We start from the raw sequence: 24,599 nt of genomic DNA on the forward strand, positions 1-24,599 counted from the left end.
TTGTATGGAAATGTTTATGCGTTTTATTCAATAAAGTATTAAAAAAGAGAGATACTGTACTATCTAATAACGTAGGGAGCATAAATCGAGAGCCAAATTGATAAGGGGGGGTGGGGTGCAAATTGTTTTGGTCTTGAAGGGAAAAGACAAGGAAGAAGTTGTGTAAAATCTATTATTGATAATTTTGAGGTCCAAGATTAAATGAAAATCTAGGTTTTTAAATTTTTATAGCAGCTTATTGGAAGTCAAAATTCTCTTAGAAGCGCAAAGATTGGTTTCTCAGAGATACAGCGATGCATTTCCCTATTATCAATGGCGCCCTCTGTTGGCTGCGGCTGCATCGGCTCGCTACAACGGGTCAGGTGCAATCGACATTTCGTTCTGTGTACATTGTTACACAGAATGACAATACAAGGAAATTATTATTATTATTATTATAATTTAAAGAAAAAGCGTGTGATGACCAAATTACAATAAGATAAAGCACTTAGCCACTTGCCAAGCAATAGAGTGCCTGGTTCTGAGGCTGATGGGATCACAGGAGCATTTCATAAACATTTCTGGCAGGTGAAGGATTTTATACATTTGACTACAAGGGTTTTTCTGGGCTTTGGCGCAGGTCATTGCAACCTAGTGGAGGAGGATGTTTACAGAAAACAGCAGGAACTGGGACGAAGGGCTGCTATGATAATCAGCGCTTCCCGACGCAAGAGGGGCCTTGGTGACGCAGGAACGCTCGGGGTCCAGACATCGAGGCGAGGAGGTGGAGCCCACGTGGGGATTCTCTGGACCGCCCATGGGAGGAGCCGGCGCGCCAGCTTGCGGAAGGAGACGGGGGTCGAGGAAAAAAAGGAAGAAGATCGGGGAAGATCGAGAGAGAAGGCTTGACGGAGACTCAAGCGACACTAATTCGGCTAATTCGATGGAGTTCACTTAGTTAAACAGTTTAAGAAATTAAATCTGCCATGTGGAAATCGGTCTCTTGTCCATCTTTTCACATCAGGAAACGAGCAGCATTGTTAGGAGAATGAAGGTTGTGTTTGGTTAATGGAGTCAGATAACTAATTCGAAAAATTTGGTAAACGGTACATTTTAATATTTATTTCCTAACACAAGAAATACTTATTGCACTTGGTCTCTTCAAAAATATCTGAAACTTGTAGTTACTAAACCCAGCTGGAGGCACAACAACATAAGAGTGATATTAAAGATCAGACTCATGCAAGCGCCGGTTACTTCCAATATCCTCGACATGTGCGAAACGTGTACTCTGGCAGCAAAGCTAGAGCCAAAGCTGAAGTTTCCTATCTGTGATTTCAATACTGCAAAACTACAAATTCAATTGTCTGATTTTCACCCAAAAAATTCTGCTGTACTGGAAATTGCTTCATTTGCACACTATTCACCACACTCAATTGCGCCCTAGAATGATGGCTAAGTTGTTAGGATCTGACAGACCTCCGTCCACCAGAAGGCGCCCAATCGGTTTGTAATTGGAACAAGTGTGTTCAATCACCACAAACTTACTTCCTATTGACCATTCATGTTTTTTTTTTCATTTTCCAACGTCAAGATCACTATCCCCTTTTACCAGTGTCATCTTGATTTGTGAGGTTTGTTTTTTTGTGTCTGGTTTTGACAGTTTGTTTGTCATTTTGTTGATGATTTGGTTATTGAATGCCATCTGTTATTAAGCACCTCGTCTTTTCCTGTGTTTGGGTCCACGGCAAATCACATCATAATCATCCAACCCTAAGTGCAGTCCAACATGTCCTTATGAAGGATGAGGCTGATCAAGGACAGGTGTTGGGTGATTGGACACACCTGTCCCAATTACAAACGGATTATGTGCCCTCTGGTGGACGGAGGTGCATATGTATTACACACTTACAAGTCAGTTTTTTGAGAATTGGTTTGAGAGGAACATATGGTCACTAACACATACCTGTCAACCTGTATGTTTTTGCCATACAAAGTACGTTTATTATGCATTTTGAGACGTGTACGACGTACAAGAAAATCTGTACGGAAAAACGCAAATTTGTCAATTATGGGTACCATCCGGGCTACACCGACTATCACGAATCGGCAAATCAATCAAGTCAAACAAGTTCGCCGCGGTATCGTTATTTTCGTTACAAACGAAGCAAGCGTTTGGATGCTACTGTACGCATGCGTCTGCCGCTGTAGTGCCTAATTTCGACTCCCCTGCAAAATCCTCCCCCCCTCGCATGAACGCGCATTCTGCTGCGCTTCCTTATTATATATAATATGATTGCTATTGTCGGAAGCGCAGCAGAATGCGCATTCACACGAGGGGGGAGGATTTTGCAGGGGAGTCGAAATTAGGCACTCCACATCAATGGTTGATATTGTAGTTTGGTTTACAAAATAGAAATGCCAACTAATTTTTTCCTCCAAAAATATCTTTATTTACAAATTTAAATTTAAAGTGTTATTAATGGATATTTTGGTATCGCTGATTACAATTGTTCTTGATTTTTTTATTATTATTAAGTACAGAATGATATAACGAAACACATGTACAATATAACATGTTAAACTACATAAATAAACACGTTTGGAAAAAAAATATGGTGTAAGATTTTTTTGTATTTTGTAAGGGAAAATACGACAGTTTGTAAGGGCATGGAGCCCTGGAGGTTGACAGGTATGCTAACACACTTGATGGACGATAACGGTGAAATATCAAGTTATGGAAATTTGAAAAGACAATTGGAATTCAATCCATCTAAATCTGAATTTAAGAAATTGGTGAATGCTATTCAAAAGCAATTTGTTTCTATAACAGCTGAAATTCTGAAATATCAAAAAATAACCCCCCACATAACGCCACATCTTATAATGTAACAATAACTTCACAAGACAATACTTAACAAAAATAAAATTTCCTGGAAAATGAAACTAAAAACGGAATTGATTATGAATTTGATTACACTGTGATCGATTTAGAACGATGTATAGTATTTAAAATTACCTATAGGCCCCAAAATAAAAATAACAAACTTTAAAATTTGGAACAATATTCATCCATCAAAAGAATGATTAAAATCACATTTTAAAATTGAAGATAAGGTCTGCTCATTTTGCAACATTGATATTGAAACCACTGACCACTTGTTCTTCTCATGTCCAATTGTCCAAAAGTTCTGGCAGGATGTTTAGCTCTGGCTCATTCCCGTCATCTCCACTTTTCCTAGCATCTTATCTAGAGATCATATCATATTTGGACTTGTTATACGGAACAAGAAGAACTACAATGCAATAAATGGTATGCTACGTACAGCAACAATTTTTATCCATTAGAAAAAATATCAAAAATGTAAACCCGTTTTTCGGGAATTGTGTCAGTTAATTTGTTTTTGGATTGAATATTTAAGTATGATAAACATTCCCTATGTCCAAATGGTATAAAATATACTTAATATTCCCCTGTATTAGATAAAATAAAAAGAAGAAATGTGACATGTTTTATTTTGTCTCTTTACTTTGCTGCTCAAAAAAATAAATAAATTAAGTTTACAACTACCGTAATGAAATTCCAATGCTAACTTTATTAGCCCGTTTTATATTTCCTACTATGTGTTGGTATTAAGCTAGCTAATGTGGTAAAACATCTTGTGTGGTTATATTACATTTACTAGGATTTTTTTTTCAGAATGAAAAGGAATTCCTGGCCGCAGTGCAGATAGCAGATCCGCAGCGCAGTTTTGAGGTCATGGGATCAAATCCAGCTACCAGCCTTCCTGTGCAGAGTTTGCATGTTCTCCTTGTGCTTGCGTGGGTTTCCTCCCACATTCCAAGAACATACATGTTAGGTAAATTGGCTGGTCCAAATTGTCCCTAGGTGTGAATGAGCTAGCGAATTGTCTGTCCCTGTGTACCCTGCAACTGGCTGGCAACCAGTTTAGGGTGTCTCATGCCCACTGCCCAATGACAGCTGCTATGGGCTCCAGCACCCCCGCAACCCTACTGAGGATAAGCAGTGCAGATAATGGATGGATGGGATTGTTTTTCTTCTCTGTATTTCTACAACTTTCTATTTCCTTGGGACTTGTTGACTTTGTATTGTATTGTAGTATTGTTGGCTGTTAATGGCTGATTTAGTTTGAGTTGAATTTCTTTTTGGTTGTTACCTTATATTTGTTAATGTTTAATTAAAAAAAAAAAGGATTATGAAAAAAATAAACAATCAAATATAAGTAAACGGGCAGCACGGCGACGCAGTGGTTAGCGCGTGCGGCACAGTTTTGAGATTATAAGATCGAACCTTCCTGTGTGAAGTTTGTATGTTCTCCCCGTGCTCACGTGGGTTTCCTCCCACATTCGAAAAACATGCATGTCAGCTTAATTGGCTGGTCCAAGATTGTGTCTGTGTGAATGAGCGAGTGAGTTGTCTGTCTCTGTGTGACTGGCAGGAAACCAGCTCAGGGTGTCCCCTGTCCACTGCCCGAATATAGCTAGGATGGGCTCCGGCACCCCCGCGACACTACTGGAGGATAACCGATGCAGATGATGGATGGATATTAGGAAGCTAAATATTAACAACAAAAAACTATAACTACTTATTGGTCTAAGTTTGAGTTAAAAATATAAATCTTTCCTCTTCCATACGACACTCCCAAGAACAAAACAATGGAGATCTACTGCTCCCTACTGGCAGGTAAAAAAAAATTAGTTACCGGTAATCTGCACACGAATACAATGGAACGCTTTTTGCGAATTCGTTTGGACTATTTGTTGCATAACATATGATGTATAATAATTGAAAAAGTAACGAAATGTCACATTTTGAAGTTCTCTCTATGGAAGCGCTGATATGTTTTCCCCTTTTTGTAGTTCGAGATAGAAAACAGAGGCTTCCAAATCTCAATGCAAATGATTACATTTATTAAAATTAGTAGAAACTAGAAGTTTTGACACCTGAAAAAATAGCAGTTAGAGACAAACGAAATGAAACGACATGTATGACATTTGTACACTTAATTACAAAACAGAAATGACATTTTAATTTAAAACTAATGATGAAAATCTTGCTTTTTTTTTTTACAATGCAACTATTGCATTACACTGATGCTGCCGTGAAACTCCGGCAACACTGACAGCTTTGTACTGGGCTCTTTTCTCTGTCCTTCAATCCAGGAAGAAGATGTTGTTGAATTGTGTGGCGCAAAGCCTCTTTACTTCTTCTGTAGGATAAAAAAGAAAACAAGGAAGGTTATTTTTTGCTCCGCGGAGTGGAGGTCGGTGTGCCACGACTTCCGTACCGTTGACCTCGATCAAGTTGGCGTTCTTCTGATTCAAAATGACGTACAGTTCCCTCTGGTCGGATTTTTTGCCCACCACCCAGTAGTCGGTCATGGCTTTCACAATGATTTCTTCATCTTCATCCACTCTGAGAAAGACAATCCTCATTTTGTCAATTTTGTTTGGAGAAAACCCATTTTTTAGCCTTACCTGGCAAAATCACAGTTGATGTCGCCCAGGATCTTCATGAGATCGGGATTGACAGACGTAAGACAGACGCTGGCTGTTTTCCTCATGTGAATGGTACTTTTTTCCGCCAGGTTCATGTGGTTGAAGTAGATGAACTTGAAATGGGGCTCTTTATCTGGCCTGAATAGACAGTATCGGTTAAAAATGTCCTTTATTGCTTAAGTAAGTCATTTTTGTAGAGCAAGATATGAGGGGAGGAAAACTGTGGTAAAATAAATCAAGTTGAGGACAACGTCATTATTAATTCAGTGGCTCCTTTGCTAAATTTGATGCCCGGACGCTTGGATTACAGTCATGGCTGTCAACTGGGATGATGCTTAGCTCCATTTATTTTTCTCAAGCACATGATTTGATACTAAGGAATTAGCATTCTCTTGGGTGATTAAATAAACACTTCAGAAATAAAGCTTATCCATGTCAGTGTTTTCAGCATTTGATTTTGCATATTTATTTGATTTTGCGCTCAAATGAAATGAACTATGGTTTTATTTTGGTGCCATGTAATACTTATTTCTTATTTGTCTTCAGTTCGTTACAATTTTCCTGTATTCTCTGACATATCTATCGATACAAACCTTTGTTAAATGAACTCAAAAAATAAATCTATGAACATTTTCACACGTTTTAACATAGGTGGTTTTTATTTTCGCTTTTTTCAGACCAGGGCTAATCATTTTGATGCATGAAAACGGCTTTAAATTAATCATTTTTTTCTCCTTTTTTATTTTAGTATATTTTTAATGTATATTTTTAAATAATAATGAGAAAAAATCTTCTAGCTTTACTGTTCTATCACATTTACCAAAATGTAGATACGCAGTTGTTTTAATAACGTTGGCGCTAAAGGGAAATTTCATGCCGGGGATGCATTTGTCGGCAAAATGAAACACAGTAATGTGTACCAGCTACGAAGAACTGGTGAGCATCCAGACTTGTACACGCTTTTATATCAGCACTGGTGTATGGGGATACTCCATTTACAATATAGTGGTACAAATGGTGTGGACTGAAGTTAGGTAGAGTGGATGATTTGTTTAGATGTGTGAATATGCCAGGAGGAAGACTGTATGGCTCGCCAGCTAGCACTGCCAATGTTATCCTCAGTTTCTCTAAATATCACCCTTTGTGCTTTCCGACAAGATGAGCCACCTCATCAGACAATTGGACAATATTCGTTTGACTAGTCATTGCCGATGGTATTGAATAGTATAGCTTTATTTGTTGTTGTCTACGGTTTACTGCCCTCATCCTGTTTACAAGGGGCTACTACTGTCCGTCATGGTGTCATAACGTAGTTAGGTCACGTGTGTGCTATATATATATATATATATATATATATATATTATATATACATATATTATTATATAAATACATTATTATATCAGCACTGGTGTATGGGGATACTCCATTTACAATATACTGGTACAGATGGTGTGGACTGAAGTTAGGTAGAGTGGATGATTATATATATATATATATATATATATATATATATATATATATATTGTGAAAATTGGTAATTACTCATTTTGCCAATCTTAAATGTACTACATAAAACATGATGTGGTAAAATAAAATAAATAAATAGAGCAATATTAACAGTAAATGCGGCTTTTTTGCCATGCACAGGCAAAGCATGTGCTGTGATTTAACATAGATGCAACGTTTTAAGATATATATTAGTATGCCCCCTGCCCGATTATTTGCAGGACCAACCCCGATATCCTGCGGTTGATGGTGAACTGTTCACATATGTCCGAAGCAAGCAACGTGAGCTGCGGCCCCACCAAAGCATCCAACTCCTCGCAGAACTCTCTCGTCATCTCCACCGATGCTGCCCAGAAATACGATTTAAGCTCTGCTGCGGATTATAAAAATATAAAAATAAGTTGAAAAATGCTTACCGCTGACCATAAAACAGGCGGCGGCGCTCATTGCCTGCAAGGGAGCAAGGAAAAGAAAGGTCACGCAGGTTCACAATAACGTACCCAGACTCACGGCACGCGCTTATTATTTTAAAATGCGCGTCTAATCCGGAAAAATCCATATACTCGGTTAAGGCGGCGGCATATTTATCCACTCACATGATTAAAGTCATGTTAGTAGCATCTTGCAGAGAGAAAGCATCATTCTTTATACACGAACGGAGCAAATGTTAACTTTGCATATTTTATTTACTTAAAGTCCCAGTGTGTAATATCTTACCATTAGATGGAACTGTATTGTCCGATGCGAGTGAAAACCAGTGCCATAGAGCACAGCGTACCAGCAAAAAACAGACAACGAGAAATACAAATTTCTGGATCTATGACAGTTCATGTATTTTGCCTAATATTCAAATCGATTATTTTTTTTAACTGAATGAAAGTAATTTTGTCTCACAAAGAGGCACTAAATATTGTACACTGTCCCTTTAAAAAGTGTTACCTTATAGACAATGAGATGCAATTCTTCATGGCCATCCTCTGCGCTGACAAAGATTTTGGGGAAACGGAATTTGGCCTCAGGGTCTTTGAGATTGGGCGGTCCTGTTAAAAACCTGAACAGATCAAATATCATGAATTAAAACACATGTATTCCTCTCTAATTAACACTCTGATCTTTATTTATGTAATTATTTCAATAACTTATTCTTCATTGTAAAATTACAATAAAAACTTTTACAATTTGATTTATTTTATTGTTGGATCAGTGATAAGCTGGAGCTAAATCAAGTCATTTTAAAAATAAAAATAAAATCTAAGTTCATTCATTTGAAAATAAATAGTAAAATAAATTCAATATATTTATTAAAAAGGCAAAATACTTATATCTTTTAAAAAGTTATAACAAATTGAGTTTGTTTATTCCCCCCCCCCCAAAAAATAGCAAAATAAAACAAATACAACTAAATCAACAGTTCGATATGTTTTTAAATAGCCTTTTTTGTTTTAAGTTCTGAACATTTTAATTAAATTATCTCAAAGGTAAATAGCAAAATAAAATAAAAAAAAAAAACATTTTAGTACATTAAAAAAGCTAAATATATTTTAAAGTTTTAATTTAATTCTTAAAAAAAGAATACCAAAATATAATTATGTCAATATTTCAATAGATTTAAGCAAAATATGTACACATTTTCTAAGTTCTAACAATATATATTTATTTTAAAAAGAAATAATGAAAAATCAAATGGTAAATGGTCTGCATTCAATACATTTAAAAAAAGCAAAATTTATATTTGTTTAAAAAAAGAAATAGCGAAAAAGTCAACAGTTAATACATTTAATAAAAAGGAACGTATATAGCTTTAACAAATGTAATTTATTTATTTTAAATAGAAAATGAAATCAACAACACATTAAATTTATTTAAAATGAGTATATTTAAATGAGTTGATTCATTAAAAACAAAAAACATATCAGCGTTTCAACACATCTTAATTTATTGCTACAATAAACATATATGTAATCACTTACCTTACACACCACAAATGCAAATTTGATGTGAATACCCGCAATGTCACTCTATTTGTAAATGTCAAATCTAGTGTAATAATGCATTAGTAATTATTAAAAATAAACAAAATCATTAACTTCAATGCTGCTCATTTATTCCAATTAAATTACAAGCTATTGTAAAACAAATGATCACAAATTACAAATATCATAGCCATATACAGTACATTATTACAATTAATCTCTTCTTGATTACTGTGCCATATTTTATATTATCAAATACAATGGTCATTTCTTATAATCTAAATCTTATAGGAATTTATAGTTTTTTATAGTTTTTTTTTGCACTAAAATTAGATGTTTTAATATGATAGTACATGCGTATGATGTTTTTTTAAAGAAATGCATTTATTATTCAATCTCAACTCAAAATATTTCATAGGGGTGACTCACCTCCCATAATGCAACAGGTTGCCTAAAATTTCCGGCCTGAGAGGAGAGTCCCTACCAGCCAACTGTACAAAAGCAGAAGGAATCAAACGAGAACAAAAAAAAAAAAATCACCATGTCATTTCAAAACCTCCCTTACTTCTGGTTCGGAGTGCCTGGGGAAGAGCGAGGTGGTCAAGTACTTGTAGAGAATCCTCATGTCATCTTGTTCCAGGCCGCTCCAGATGAGCTGGTCATTATATAGGAAGGCCGTGTATTTGACCAGATTCAGACTCTCCTCCACGCGGTTGACAAAGGATTGGATCTTCAGGTACGTCATCTTGTCCAGGGGGAAGAAGCTGATGCCTCCGAATACATCCAGCAGGTCGCAGGACTGCAGGTGGAGGGTCTGCAAATACTGGAGGACACGTCCAAAGTCATGTACAGTCCCAAGGCTACGGAGACACCGTTTTAGGACGTTTTCACGGAGGAATTAAATATTTTACGGCATTTATTCCCACTATATGTCACAAAGTACAAATCATTTTGCGTAGCAAAAAACTTAGTTGCGTCTCTAAGATACCTGCTGCTATTAGCCAACGTCATAAAAATGCTATTGGTCTGTGGCTATATACTATTGGATAAACAACCTCTCACAATGCTTTTCCCTCTCTCAAAATATCATGTGCTTTCTAAAGACATTGTGCGATACAATCCTCAATTTTGGTACTGTATTGGTTTAGGGACCCAAGGCCTGCAGTGAAGCTAAAGGGAGAAGCAAAAACATAATAACCATAGAAACAAAGCTTGCGATGATCAAAAACCACAACGAAGGCACAAGAATGTCTAACTTTGCTAAGTTGCATGGAAGTAACGAACGACGAGAGGAGTGATTATTAAAATGAGGAGGCTATTAAAGCAAGGAAATCTTCTAAGGGCTTCACAACCCTACAAGTGGAATTTAAAAAATCTGATTTAAACTGCCATCCACCCATTACTTCACAGTACCAGCTTAAGTAACGTCGCACCAACAGTCAATAAAATATCATTTTTCCCTTACATGTATTTATCTATAATGTTATTCAATCAGATACACACATATTACAGCTAAGTATTACTTACCGTATACTATTTTGTTATATGAATATAGTTATCCTGGGTATCCAGGGTTCAGAAGGCATTTGATGATTAGAACAGGTTTATATTCCGGCTATAAGGCAATTTGGGTGAGTATATGACCTATACCATATGGCAGACAAAAAACATGGAGGATTTGGTTTTACCCTGTAAAAAAACTTTTCAAGCTTCTGAGTGAGCAGCTCCACTCCGCCAGCATCCATGGCTCTATTAAAGGTACCGTTGAAAAGCTGCAGCAGGAGAAAGATAACCAGCATAAAAATAAAATAAGTCGAGACGACCACGCCCACACTTTTACCTTATACATACTGTAGCACTGCTTTACTACTGCACTGTAGACTGTGTCCTTATGGAGAAAGGACAGGAAGCACAATTAACCCATTTCAAGATCATATAAAAAAAAGAAGACACTCACAAGTATTTCTTCTTCCTGATACTCTATCGTGGGAGGTTTTCCATCTTTGTTTGGTTTCTCAATCATTGGATTTCGAACCACCTGAGCACAAGGAAAATAGGGTTAAAAATAAAATAAAATGGATCAATATGAATAAATATTCTAAAAAAAACATTTTATTAGTACCATGACCATCCAGAAGTTTTCTTCAGGCTCAAAGAAAAACTGCCGGTTCTTTTGTGTGTGCAGGGATTTTGCTGGTTTTGTTGGACAGAAAGTTCTAGATAAGAGAAGAAAGACAAACATTAGATCGACACTTGTGAAATATCGTCATACTGGAGTTGACTTTAGACTACCTGGTGAATTGGACAATAGCTTCACAAAGCCCCACGTTCCGAATCTTTTCATTCTTCTCCACTTCGCTAGGGTGATAAAAGAGGATCTTTTTCTCCTCCTGGTGATTAAACACAATCAGTCAGTTAAAAGAAAAAAAAAACACGTCTGTTAGGTGGAGGTTACCTCTCCTTCCCGCGGTCCAAATGTGGGATTATAAACAAAGAAACTGAGGAGAGATGCTGTGAACTGTTTCTCTTGCATTCCTGAGGCCATTCTGGGGCTACAATACAAGAGTAAACATAAGTTTGTATTATTTGTTTTGCTTATTAGACTCCGTTTTTGCTTTGAATAACTTTACCTAATAATCTGCATCAGTGTCACGTTTCTCTGGATTTCCTTTGGGTTATTAAAAGTGTTGCAAGCATGCCGTTTATCTGTGAAAGGTTTGCAAGAACAAAACAATTAATTTGTTAAGAAAAATAAAAACGTACCGGTATATTTAGTAAAGACTGTAGCGGTAATGACATGATCACATGCATGCCTGCAAAAGCATCACTTGACACACAATTTTATTTAAAAGACAACTAAAATGAAAAAGAATACTACAATTTGCAACTATATTTTAAACAGTTTAACAGATTTCAATCTGTAGCTTTTATAATGACATTAGACATCTATAAATCCTGCAGAACCGGGATGCAAATTAGCTTAGTTTAGCTAGCAAGAGTTTCCGGTGTTATAACACTCTACACGGAAAAAACACACACAAAAGAATTTTAAAATGAGATAAACTATTTTACCTTAGATGACATGAATCGGCTTTCGTATCAACGATGTTTTGCGACTATAAACTACAAAAAAATGCAATTAAATAAGAGCAGAAAATTTCCACATCGTCCACTTCCTGCTTTTGACAGCTGAGTGTTACGTCTAAAAAAGACCGGATGGAAACTCAATTCCATTCCATTCCATTAACTGCACTGCTTATCCTTCGTAGGGTCGCGGGATGGAAACGCCAAATGAGGGCATTAATATTAAATACTTGGTTGAAAAAAACACCAAAATGTTATAATATGAATAGATTTTTATTTTGGGGAGGATTTTGTGTCACACAAAACAAAAAAAAAACAATCAAACAAGAGCAAAGCATGAATACATTGTCCACTTCCTTATTTTTGACAATAAAGTGTTACATCTAAAACAATTAGGGTAGAAAATGGGGCATGCACAAAATAGACCCCATTGAGCCTGTAATAATAAGAAATAAATACAAATTATTTAAAAAGATTCATGGTTTAAAAGCACTTAACTTGTCCCCAAACCAACAACATTTTCACCAATTCATATGGCAATTTACTCTGTGATTTCCTGATTAAATAGCTGCTTTACACAAAACAATGTGAAAATGATTAGCTTAATGCAATGTTATTATTCAATTTATTTATAGTGTATGTAAATCAATCACAGACTCCCCCAAAAATTAAAATATAAATTCTTCAAGCAAACTAGACTGTTATAATTCATGGTAGAAAGCATTTCTCTTAAGTACCAACTTTATTTAAAAAACAGAGGCCAAACAATTTATGTATTTCATTTTCAAAGGTATAAAGGATAGGCTTTATTTGTCATGGTTTATTAACATGAGCAGGGGGGTATTCAAACACATTTTATCAGCTCAATTACAAGCCAAAATAGGAAAAAAAAAATTAGGAGCAACAACTGATGCAGGACTCAGGATAGGACCATCATCTGGAACTCTGAAAAGGAAAAAAAACATTATTGTGTATCAAAAGTTTGAATCACTGTGAAAAAAGTGAAAATTATCCCTATGAAAATTTCCATATAATAAGAAGAGTTAGTGAAAAATAAAATTTGTACAATTTTATTTAACAAAAAAAAAATGTTTCCAGCTCCCAGGTTGATTTACTCAATTCATGTTGAGTTTTAAAAAGTACAAAAAAAATTGAGCAATAAATAAAATTGTATCTATTACATTTTCTATAATAATAGTAAAAATAATGATAATAATAATAATTATAATAAAATTCATGAAAATATTAAATATAATAACAACAACAACAATAATAATAATTATTATTATGATATTATTAATAATTATTATTATATATTTTAAAAAAGGCAGGATGAATAAAAGAGCATTGTATTTATCAAATTATTTATACAATTATTCATAGTATTTATCCATTCAAACATTTATCTTTTGATTTTCTTTTTGTCATGATTACTGATGTGATGCACCTGTGCCCGCTGATTTGGCGCCAACTGCCGCGGGCTCTGATTGGCTCCCTGTAACTATTTGAACCCAGTCCTGTCAGACTCCTGTTGACCCTGACTCCCACCTGTCCCGTTTTTGCTCCCGTCTGTCTCTGGCTACGACCTGTTTTGATCCTGACCACGTCTGCTCTCCCGTCCCAGCTTACGACGTCTTTTTGTCCCCGACTGCGTCTACTCTCCTGTTCTGGCCTACGACTTGTTTCCGACCCCGACCACGCTTTGCTCTCCCAGTCCCGGCTACCGACCAGTTTTTCCGTCCCTGACACCGCCCTCGCTCGTTACGGAAGATCCAATTCCTTGTTCGGATCACAGTCCAGATCCAAGAGCGACTTGCTTCCTGCGTCCAGCAAACACCGGATCGAGGGCGCAGCCCTTCCTCTTTCTTTCAGTTAAACTTGTGGTAAACGTCACGCAACTGGGTCCTGTTTCCGTTCTGGTCCTGACACTTTTTCATTTGATATTTTTGTTATGATTTCTTTTTCATTTTAATTTATCTATTTTTAACTGTAAAACATAAATTATTCAAAAAAATAATTACCCCAAGTAGAGCATAAAATACATTTTGTTTCATTTTTAACCTCTGTTTTAGCTTTTAGTTTGTTTATGCATTTGTTTTTTTGAAGTAAAATGTAATTTATTAAAAATAGTAATAATTTATTTTGACCCCAAAAAAGGAACTTTTAAAAATTAAATACATCAAATTTTTCATTTTGTTATTTTTAATCATTTATTTTTATTATCTAAAATAATCCTTTATTTTTAAAGATAAAATGTATTTCGTCACAAAAATCACATTGACGCCCGAAAAGAAACTTCTTTATATTTATTGTTTTGTTTTTCAAAAAATGTGTTTATTTTGTCATAGATAACATTTGATTTAGCGACCCCAGAAAAGGATTTTGCCAAAAATAATAATCGATTTATTTAGTTTCCCAAGAGACAAAACCATCCCCCATAAATAATTTGCAAGAAGGAAACCGTGCATGTTTTTCCCGGAATCGTTTTGCGCAGCATGAAATGAGATCCGGACCTTGGGCTCCGATTTTGCCGTCACGGTCCTCATCCGCGGCGGAGATGAAGTTTTTAGTTTCGGTCTCGGTCAGCGTTCTGGCGCCAGGGACGAACCTCTGCAGGAAAAACCTGCAAAATTACGTAACAACCATAACACTTAAACATTTTTAATCCGCCTGGATTACAAAGGGATGGATTTAATGCATTATTAGTTGGGCCTTAATCCCACTCTCATGCACCATCTATCGTGTTTATAAAAAATAATCTTTCGTAAATAAATGTCCCACTTGAGCTCCGACTCCTCCAGGTAGCCGCTGTTGTCCTCGTCCAGGATCCCAAAAACATTCTGGACCTCTTGAGGGGTTTTAGAGGCAAGTCCGCATAATCCGAAGAATTTCTTGTGGCAGAAAGAGTCAGGAGCTGGGAAAAAAGGAAAGAGCTAGGAAATTCTTTCCCATTTTGACTCATTTTTGAAGGGTTACAGACAATGTAGTTCTGCTGCTATATAAGCATACAAGAGAAAGATTCAGCCCTCATCTTTCATTGGAAAAAGTGTATTTTCCTCGCTTTTACTATATGTGACACAACACACTCTTCTGTTCAACAGCAGGGCCCGACAGCTTTCACTGGTTTACCCCAGCCGCATCATACAGGTGCCCTGCCCGTCTCTTACAACGCGTCTAAACATCCCACTATCCTTTTACAACACCTCTCCACTCGATCCTATCACCAACAAGAGCTATAGCTTCCACTAGATTTAGACCTCTTTCCTCCAGTGCACTCATAACACCATCCATCCACGTCAATCACAGCCTTTGTCTTAGCTCCTTCCATTTACTTCTGCTCTGTAGATCCTCTTCAACATTCGCTCCTCATCCATCCTCTCCATGTGTCCAAACCAACCAGGTTCTCTCTCATCAAAACGCTTGCTCAGTTCCACTACTACTCCAGTTCTGACTCTCACGATTTCATTTCTCAATCTATCCAATCTTTTCACTTCTAACATACTCCTCAAACGATTCATCTCAAAAACATTTAATTTCCTTCTCAAATCTGCGTTCAGGCTCCAAGTCTCTGCACCATACAACACAGTCGGTAAAAAAGGTAAATTTGACATTTGCCATAAATTAGCAGATTCAAAGCTGTAGCCTCATGAAGGGACACCATTATATGTGGAGAAAACTGTTTTAAATTATTTTCATTTTGTTGTCAATCGGGCAGCACGGCGGCTGATTGGTTAGTGCGTCTGCGGCACAGTTCTGAGGTTATGGGATCAAATGCAGCTAAGGGCCTTTCTGTGCAGAGTTTGCATGTTCTCCCCATGCCTGCATGGGTTTCTTCCGCGCACTCTGGTTTTCTCCCACATTCCAAAAAACATGCATATCAGTTTAACTGACTGTTCCAAATTGTCCCTAGGTGTGAAGGAGTGAGGGAGTTGTCTGTCCCTGTGTAGCCTGCGACTGGCTGGCAACCAGTTCAGGGTGTCCCCTGATCACTGTCCGAGGACAGCGACCCTACTGAGGACAAGGGGTGCAGATAATGGATGGATGGTTCAGAATCTAATTCGGTGGTTACCGAAATGGCTAGCATTGATAGTGCTCAGGGTTTCCCACCCGAATTAATTCGACATAGCCCTACGTTGTGACTAGCATTTATCATAAAGGAAGCAATATTCTATCCATCCATCCATCCATTATCTGCACCGTTTATCCTCAGCAGGGTCGCAAGGGGTGCTGGCGCCCGTCCCAGCTATCTTCGGGCAGTGGGCAGGGGACACCCTGAACTGGTTGCCAGCCAATCAGCAATATTCTAAACATATTTTATTTTTAGCTTTGAATTATCGATTTTTCAGTTCGATGATATGGGTAATGATTGATCAGTCCAGAAGGAAAACAATATAGACTCAAACATGAATGATTCAAGTGGTTTGATACTAACTAACTACGTTAGAAGAGACTTTGTCATCTTTTTGGAATTCCTCCCTTTCAGTTCAATGATATGGGTAATGATTGATCAGTCCAGAAGGAAAACAATATAGACTCAAACATGAATGATTCAAGTGGTTTGATACTAACTAACTACGTTAGAAGAGACTTTGTCATCTTTTTGGAATTCTTCCCTTTCAGTTTGATGATATGGGTAATGATTGATCAGTCCAGAAGGAAAACAATATAGACTCATACATGAATGATTCAAGTGGTTTGATACTAACTAACTACGTTAGAAGAGACTTTGTCATCTTTTTGGAATTCCTCCCTTCGTTCCTGCACTGACCCCTCGCTCGAAAAATGCCGGTCTACTTTTGACTACAAGAAGAAATATGTAGGTTTGAAAGTATTTTCCATCCGGGCCCCAGTCCTGTAGAATGCTCTGCCCGAGAGATAAGATCTGCAACCTAAGTGGAAGTGTTTACATCCAGACTTAAGACACACTTCTATTCTATGCCGACCTAATACTTTTATTTTCCTGTCCTTTCTGACTGCCTTGTTGGTGGCGAAATATGGGATAAGGACAAACCAGGATGAGTCAGCGGACCAGCATCTGGACCTGAAGCATGTCAACGTCTGCGTCGACCAGCCGGCTGAGATGGGAAGCCTGTGGTCGCTGTCATGGACTTCTTAAACAATTTTTACATATTACCAATTTTTTTTCCGGGTTGTTTATTAATATTGACCTTATTTTGTGTATTGTCACCCAATGCGACATTAATTGCAGCTTGGTCATCCAGGAAGGGGGATTTTCTCTTGAGTGGCCCCTTCTCAAGGGTTTTTATTTTCCTCATGTTGAACTTATGTAGTTTTTACTTGCCTGCGTTTCAGTTTCAGATCAGGGGATTGTGTAATTGTGACCTATGCTGTCCTTTGAGACATTTTGTGATTAAGGGGTGAACAAAAAATTAAAAAACGCTTTGTTGAAGCATTAACCGTCTGTACTTATCCATATACAGTATTCACTTCTCTCACCACACGACTTCACTACGCATTCTCGCCATATGGGGCCACCTACACACTCTAAACGCTGGATTCAGGAAGCAACAGTAGGAAGTGGGCTTCCCTTATGTGTGGACAAACATATGATCTAAGCCACTCCTGCCATCTAATGTAAATGTAAATGGTATTTATATAGCGCTTTTCAAGTCAATGAAGACCTCCCAAAGCGCTTTACAATGTGCTTTACATTTACCTATTCACACACACTCACACACTAATAGCAGCGTCAGCCATGCAAACTACCTGCTTATCGGGGCATTAGATTCAGTGTCTCGCCCAAGGACACTTCGATATATAACAGAAAGGAGCTGGGAATCAAACCTGCGAACTTTTGATCTACTGACGCCCATCTAGTCCTGCTTTTTCAAACTGAACTCCTTCCCAGAGGCTGGATACCTACTGATAAGCTTTGCCAAACCCTTTACAATAGGTTCCTTTTTAATAAAACAAACAGAAAAACAACAACAAATCTTTATATTTTGGCATTTGAGGAGAATGCTTCTTAAAACATATATTTATACTCAATGGTATTGAATGAGTTGAAATACTGCAAAATCCGATAAACAGCAAAAGCAAATATACATTTATTTAATGACCCATCGTTTCAAATAGTAATATTATCAATACTGACCTAGTACTCTGATCAGATCTATTCTCTTGTTTTGGAATTGATACTGTGTATCCATTACAACTAGCACTATTATAATGTTCTTAGTGGGTCGTAGGTTTATGCATGCACTACCGTTCAAAAGTTTTCGTGTGTTTCCCATGAAAAGTCACACTGAGTCTTTTTATTAATCAACTGAGTTGCAAAGTAAATAGAAAGTATAGTCGAGATATTGTGGTTAGAAATAATCTCATCTCATCTCATCTCATTAGCTGCACCGCTTATCCTCGGTAGGGTCGCGGGGGTGCTGGAGCCCATCCCAGCATTCATCGGGAAGTGGGCAGGGGACACCCTGAACTGGTTGCCAGCCAATCGCAGGGCACACGGGGACAGACAACTCGCTCGCTCATTCACACCTTGGGGCAATTTGGACCGGCCAATCCACCTGAAATGCATGTCTTTGGAATGTGGGAGGAAACCGGAGTGCCGGAGGAAACCCACGCAAGCACGGGGAGAACATACAAACTTCGCACAGGAAGTCCGGTAGCTGGATTTGAACCCACACAGGAGGTTCCCAAGACCTTAGAACTGTGCCGCACACGCGCTAACCACTGCGCCGTCGTGCTGCCCCGTTAGAAATAATCATTTTTATTAAAAAGGAAAAAAAAAATCTTTCAAAGAATGGGATTTCTAAGTGACCCAAAATGTTTGAACGGTAGTGTACATTATAACTTACCTGGATCTGTTTGCTACTAAGATTCCTAATATCATCCACTCCTTATGACAAAAAAGAACATTAAATGCCATTTTAAAATATGTTTCATTTATTTTGATGCTACAATCTTTTTTCATTATTCTCTAATTTTCTAAGTTTGGGAAACCGATTTCATAAAGCAAAGTGAGTATTTTGTAGTAATCTTGTGTGTCTTGGTGTTCAAAAAAAATAAATGAAATAAGATTACGGCTACCGTAATACAATTCCGATGCTAACTTTATTCGCCTGTTTTATATTTCCTACTGTGTGTTGGTATTAAGCTCGCTAATGTGGTAAAACAGATCTTGTGTGGTTATATAAATATATATATTATTAACAGAATTAAAAGTAATTAAAAGGTTAGCGACTTAGGATACATTAATTTCAATGCTAACCACGTTAGCTTGTTTGTCTTTTTTTCTGCTACGTGTTAACATTAACCTAGCTAACTATGTTAATTTTAATAAGATTTATTTTTCTTAAATCCAATTTGTTAGAGGGTGAACAACTGGACAATTAAATTCCATTGCTAACCTTGTTAGCCTGTTTGAACTAGCCTTAAACCTGCTAGCTTGGTAAACAAAGCTCATGTAGTTATATTTTTTTTTTGCTAAGACACGGATTTTCTAAGCCAGCCATGTTCAAAGTCTGGACCAAGGCCAGTTGCGGCCCCTGATCAATTTTTACTGGCCTGCGGCCTCTGTTATAAAATTAATCAAATGTGGCCCGCCAATAATGTTGAAGTATAAAATAAATTTATGCAAAACAAATTCACCATTTAACCAGATGATGGCAGTAACCCTTTAGCCACCTTTCCCTTGGCTTTCTGTGGTAATTTTCCACCACCCCATTTCCGTCATGGCGACGGTAAATATAAAAAAAGGAAAGTTGATTGTGGGGGTTACATCTTCCAGGACAAGTGGAAATTTGATTGTTTGTTTTCACCAAAATTCAAAACAACTGCATTTTCCTAATTTGCAAAGAATATATTTTTGAGAGGCACAGCCAGATGAAACAAGCTGACTACAAAAAGCTAACTGGAAACGAATGCTGTGAAGAAACCGGAAGCGTTTTTAACGGTACAGCAGTGCTTTTTCACGAGACTCACGAGTCAAATGAAAGTGCTACGAAGGCGAGTTACACGGTCGTGACGCTGTTCGCCAAGCACTGCAAACCTTTCACCGAGGGTGAATTTATGAATGACTGTTCAAAGAATTCCAGGCTGAATAGTCGGCCCTCACACATTTTCTGCTTCCCAAATCTGGCCCCTTGTCTACGTCAATAGTAGCTGCCTTACTATTTATCTTTAATTCCCATTTTATAGATAACTACATACTTAACCACGTGGCTAGTAAATGAACTACACATTTATCCACTTATGCATGCTACCTGGCTTTTAGGTTACCTTCTTGCTTAACTACATAGCTAAAGAACAAGCTACACATACCATTTACAGTAGGTACTGAAGAGGGATCGTGGAGTCTGATTCTGTCCTTTGCGTGTTTGTTGAATTTTGGGTGAGGAGGATGTTGGTAAATTAAGAGGCTGTAGATGAACTGCTTCTTGAGAACTTTTTATTTGCAGAATATATTCTGGAGACCTCCGCAATACAAGTCTTTAATCAGATGATCTCGATGACATTTTGAAGCAAGACTTTTATATGTTTTTGGGGGAGTTGTATAGGTCAACAGGAAACCACAACTTCACTTTTCTGCTTGCCACCGTTTGCACACTTTTTGTGTTATCAGCCAATTCGCAAAGTTTCCATTTGTTTTTTGCACCTTGGTATCATGGTTTCTTCAGGCTGAACTTTGTTCTTTCATTTAAAGTTCCTGACATTAGTTTGAACTTGTAGTTTGCATTGAAAAAATCCATTTGTAATAAAATCTGATATATGCATGTACAATAGGTCTACAGTACCCTCCTAAAAACTTCTATAACTACAACTACGTACCTGGCTATCTACTTAGTACGTTTAGCTATCTTCCTATATTTACTGTTGCTTCCTACGTTTGCCGTGTTGACGAGTTGACATTAAAAAAAGCATGCTAGCTTTCTAGCTTTCAGACATTTTTTTAATTTGATTCTTTTTGGAAGTTATGCAAAGTCATGCAACTAACAAAAAACAATGATTGAAAAGCTTTTGCAATCATGTCGAGGAGATAAGAAGCTAGAAAAGTGAAATTAATAGAAAAGATAACAAAGCTGGTCTTTTTTCTGGAGGTAGAAGCAATCACAGATTGATCTTTTGTGTATTACCATTTGCCTCTTTGTTTTTTACCTTGACAGTCTTTGACAGCGTTTTGGATGTCTTGGGCGGACAGGATGGACGTGAGGGACGTGAAGGACATTCTGCTTCTGTGGAAACAACTAATCGGAGTGAGTTATTTTCTTATAATTGTCTATTTAATGTTTTTTTGACACAGATTTTTTCGCTCGTCGATTCATTTCCTGATTGGTTATTTATACTTGGTTACTTTGTCAGGATAATGAAATCGTGATAAATAATAGAAATAAATCATTTTTAAAAAACGAAACATAATAAAAGATAAATAAATACATATGTGCATGGATACATTGATAAACAAATAAAGAAATGAATACAAAAACAAGATAAGTATGGCTTGGTCAATAAAAAGACGAATGAGGTGAACTGGTTCATTTCCCACCCTATTATTTTTGCTTAATTGGCAGGATCACTTTACAATGTGCTCTACATTTCCCAGTAGCGGCCTTGTATTGCAGCCATGTAAGACGCTAACCTGCTTATTGGGGGTATTAGGGGTTCAGTGTCTTACCCAAGGACACTTCGACATGTAACGGGATTCGAACTGGGATCCCTTGATCCCAAGACGAGCGCTCTACCTCCTGAGCTGCTGCCGCCCCCAATATACAAACAATTATATAATATATATGAGCCAAACAAAAATAACACAGGTATATATTATACAGAAATTATTTACAATACAAAAATAATATAAATACACAATATCTATTTATATAATACAAAAATGGAAAATTACGAATGACTCTATAAAAACATAAATACCTCGCAAATACAAATACAAATAATCTGAATGGAAATAAAACACACAATTAATTCAACTACATAAAAATATAATTTAAAAAAGTAAAAAATGAATACATAAAAAGATAAAAAAATGTGTAAAAAACAACAAAGTGTGAAAAGAAATAGAAATTTTATGACTAATATATATGTATATTTACATAAATGTATATACTAATATAATGTATTTACACCACAAAATGACACAGATAAAATACAAATATATAAAGCATAATACAGGAAACATATGGGGAAATAATCTTCACATACATCAAATATTATTCTCGATAAAAATCCTCCACTACCAGAGACGGTGTCATTTTTTGCTCACCTCGGGACTGGGCGTCCTCTCAGGTCCCCAAACAAGAGAGAGAAAGTTCAATTTCCAGTGGGGGATCGCGCTGCTCTACCTGCAGGAATAAGTTTTTATAGCTGCAGAGGTTTTTTTTTCTTTTCCCTTTTTTTTTTTATCCAATCATGTTCTTTGTTATCCCTGCTCTCGCTCGCCCTCATTCAGCAACCCTCCCTCTCTTTGTCCCTCCCCTCAGTGATATTATACATGTATCATATTTAATCACGACATCCTCTTCAAAAGAATTCCAGCTTTTATTTTGTAAGTATTTAATCATAAATTGAGGTAAAATATTTGCTGAAGGCTTTCTATTTTTAAGAAGGTTTTTATAAATTTAATGGTTGTTTTAAGGCTGGTTTTGTTTATTGACTGTTTGTTTTAAGGCCGTTTTCATTGATTGAGTGCTCCTTTTTTAATTGAATTATGGTACTCTTGGGCTTCCATAATGACATACTCTCACAGTAATACACCGGAGCCTTCACAGACTCCTTCGCTATACCCCATTTGTTAATATTTGTAACATGCATTGCAGCCTGGTCATCCTGGAAGCGGGATGACCTCATGTGTGGTCCCTTCTCAAGGCTTCTTCTTTTTCCTCATGTTAAGGTTTTTGAGTTTTTCCTTGCCCTCATGTAGGTTTTAGATCAGGGGATGGCGTAATAGTAATGCATAGTTTGCGGTAGTCTGTGATCTGGCAGTGCTTTGAGACTTGTGAACAAGGGCGTCACAAATCAACATGACTTAAAAAAAAAAATCGAAAATTAAAAATAAAAAAATCATCACCACATTCAGTGCCAAAAACGTATTTTCAAGTCATTGACGTGTTATTATGCCAGCACCCCCCAAAAATTAATTAAATGCTGATGGACAATTTTGATTTTATCTTAAAGTACATTTTTGATTTAGATTGAAGTAAACATATCTGGAAATTCTTATATTTAAGAATAATACATTTGTTTTGTTTTTTTGATATTTTTATTTAAATTTATGATTAAACTGTAAAATGGAAAACTTTTTTCTTGTAGCGTTTAAGAAAAAAAAATGCGAATGATGTGAACAGCCGTCAATGGCACAGTAGGAGTAAAACAAGATTTTTTTTTTTGTAATTTTCTAAGATTTTGCAATCATGGAAACTCCACACAGGAGATTTGATCTCATGACCTCAGAACTGTGCCGCGCACACACGCTAACCACTGCGCCGCTGTGCTGCCCCATCTTTATATTCGGCCATTTTTTGATAAATGTCACTTATCGTTGCATTGATTTATTTGAGTGTTGAAATAAACATACGGAAATGATGTGAAAATACATTTTTGGAATTGAATGACTTAAAGGAACAGTGTGTTATATTGAGTGCCTCCTAGTTACAAAAAAACTTTCATTTAGTAAAAACAAAACAAAACATTGATTTTGAATAGTAGGCAAAAATACATTAACTATCATACCAATATTAATTTCTACAAAAAAAATCATATGTCGAGAAATTTGGGTTTCTTATATATGGTGGGAATGCCTACCTAGAAGTAGTAGGCAGTAGAAGTATTTTTTTTTAAATCATTCATTTTTTATTTTTCATTATAATTATTATTATTATTAGTTTGGGACAATACATTAATTTAAACCAATCACTTTTATACAAAAATATGATTTGAAAAAATATAGAGATAAAAAAGTATATACTATTGACTTTTGTTGTTTTTGTACCATAATAGGTAATACAAAAATAGATGAATCAAACATGTTTTATGGAAAATGTTATTACATTTATTGCTATTCTAAATACTTTTCAAAGGTTATTATCATTTATATTTATATGTTTATTCTTGATTTTCAAATATTCTTTCACAAAATAATAACTTACAACTACTTGTTATAAAATGTTTCTTTTTAATAAGATATTAAATAATTTCTGTAAATGATTAAATAGCAGCAAAATAAAAAATGTTTAAGAACTTATTTTGTTTCAGAATAGAGATGTTGCCATCTGGTTACCATGGAAACCGTCTCCTTTCTTCTCTGGTGGTTTGAGTCAGCATTTGTGTCAAACTCTTCTTTTTTTTCTATCCATAACAAGACCCAAGGGAATAAAAGGTCATTATTTTGTCGTGTTTCGTCTTTTGGGTTGCTGTGAGTCAGCGTTACTGGTAATGTTATTTCTTCGAATGATTAAAGGGGGAGCTGTTATTGATATTTGGAAGAAATTATGCTTTTGGATTGAATTAGTGGGCCTTTACACAGTTAATAATAATAAAAAAAGAACATATATATATATA

At 36.4% G+C, this 24,599-nt stretch overlaps 2 protein-coding genes across 2 annotated transcripts; both read right to left on the minus strand.

Moving 5' to 3' along the window:
• Positions 1-4,890: 4,890 nt before the first annotated feature.
• Positions 4,891-12,206, minus strand: ccz1 (CCZ1 vacuolar protein trafficking and biogenesis associated). Its single transcript, XM_088323125.1, has 16 exons — positions 12,051-12,206; positions 11,609-11,684; positions 11,434-11,530; positions 11,271-11,368; positions 11,101-11,194; positions 10,936-11,016; positions 10,819-10,866; positions 10,667-10,750; positions 9,544-9,801; positions 9,408-9,469; positions 7,945-8,056; positions 7,422-7,455; positions 7,234-7,351; positions 5,479-5,637; positions 5,289-5,416; positions 4,891-5,210 (listed from the first exon to the last, which is right to left on the minus strand). Exons 2-16 carry the CDS (start codon positions 11,620-11,622, stop codon positions 5,155-5,157), a joined length of 1,443 nt encoding a protein of 480 aa, XP_088179251.1. The 5' UTR covers positions 11,623-11,684; positions 12,051-12,206; the 3' UTR covers positions 4,891-5,154.
• Positions 12,207-12,349: 143 nt separating this feature from the next.
• On the minus strand, positions 12,350-22,399 carry pvalb9 (parvalbumin 9). Its single transcript, XM_088323126.1, has 5 exons — positions 22,306-22,399; positions 21,189-21,265; positions 14,844-14,976; positions 14,576-14,685; positions 12,350-13,007 (listed from the first exon to the last, which is right to left on the minus strand). The coding sequence occupies exons 2-5, from the start codon at positions 21,256-21,258 to the stop codon at positions 12,982-12,984; spliced, it is 339 nt and encodes a 112-aa protein (XP_088179252.1). The 5' UTR covers positions 21,259-21,265; positions 22,306-22,399; the 3' UTR covers positions 12,350-12,981.
• Between the last annotated feature and the right edge of the window lie 2,200 nt (positions 22,400-24,599).

Source organism: Urocampus carinirostris, chromosome 19, assembly GCF_059441175.1.
Source record: "Urocampus carinirostris isolate Australia breed hairy pipefish chromosome 19, RoL_Ucar_1.0, whole genome shotgun sequence".
Taxonomy (NCBI): Eukaryota; Metazoa; Chordata; class Actinopteri; order Syngnathiformes; family Syngnathidae; genus Urocampus; species Urocampus carinirostris.

Excerpts from the sequence above, each read along its gene's own strand:
- ccz1 (XM_088323125.1), bottom strand. Across the intron at positions 10,751-10,818 it reads AGTGCTACAGTATGTATAAG|CTTTTCAACGGTACCTTTAA; the intron begins GTAAAAGTGTGG and ends CTCCTGCTGCAG. Across the intron at positions 5,638-7,233 it reads ATCAACCGCAGGATATCGGG|GCCAGATAAAGAGCCCCATT; the intron begins GTTGGTCCTGCA and ends CTGTCTATTCAG.
- pvalb9 (XM_088323126.1), bottom strand. The coding sequence starts at position 21,258 with ATGTCCTTCACGTCCCTCACGTCCATCCTGTCCGCCCAAGACATCCAA. Across the intron at positions 14,977-21,188 it reads CGCTGTCAAAGACTGTCAAG|CTCCTGACTCTTTCTGCCAC; the intron begins GTAAAAAACAAA and ends CTTTTTTCCCAG. Across the intron at positions 13,008-14,575 it reads CGGCAAAATCGGAGCCCAAG|AGTTCCAGATGATGGTCCTA; the intron begins GTCCGGATCTCA and ends TTTCCTTTTCAG.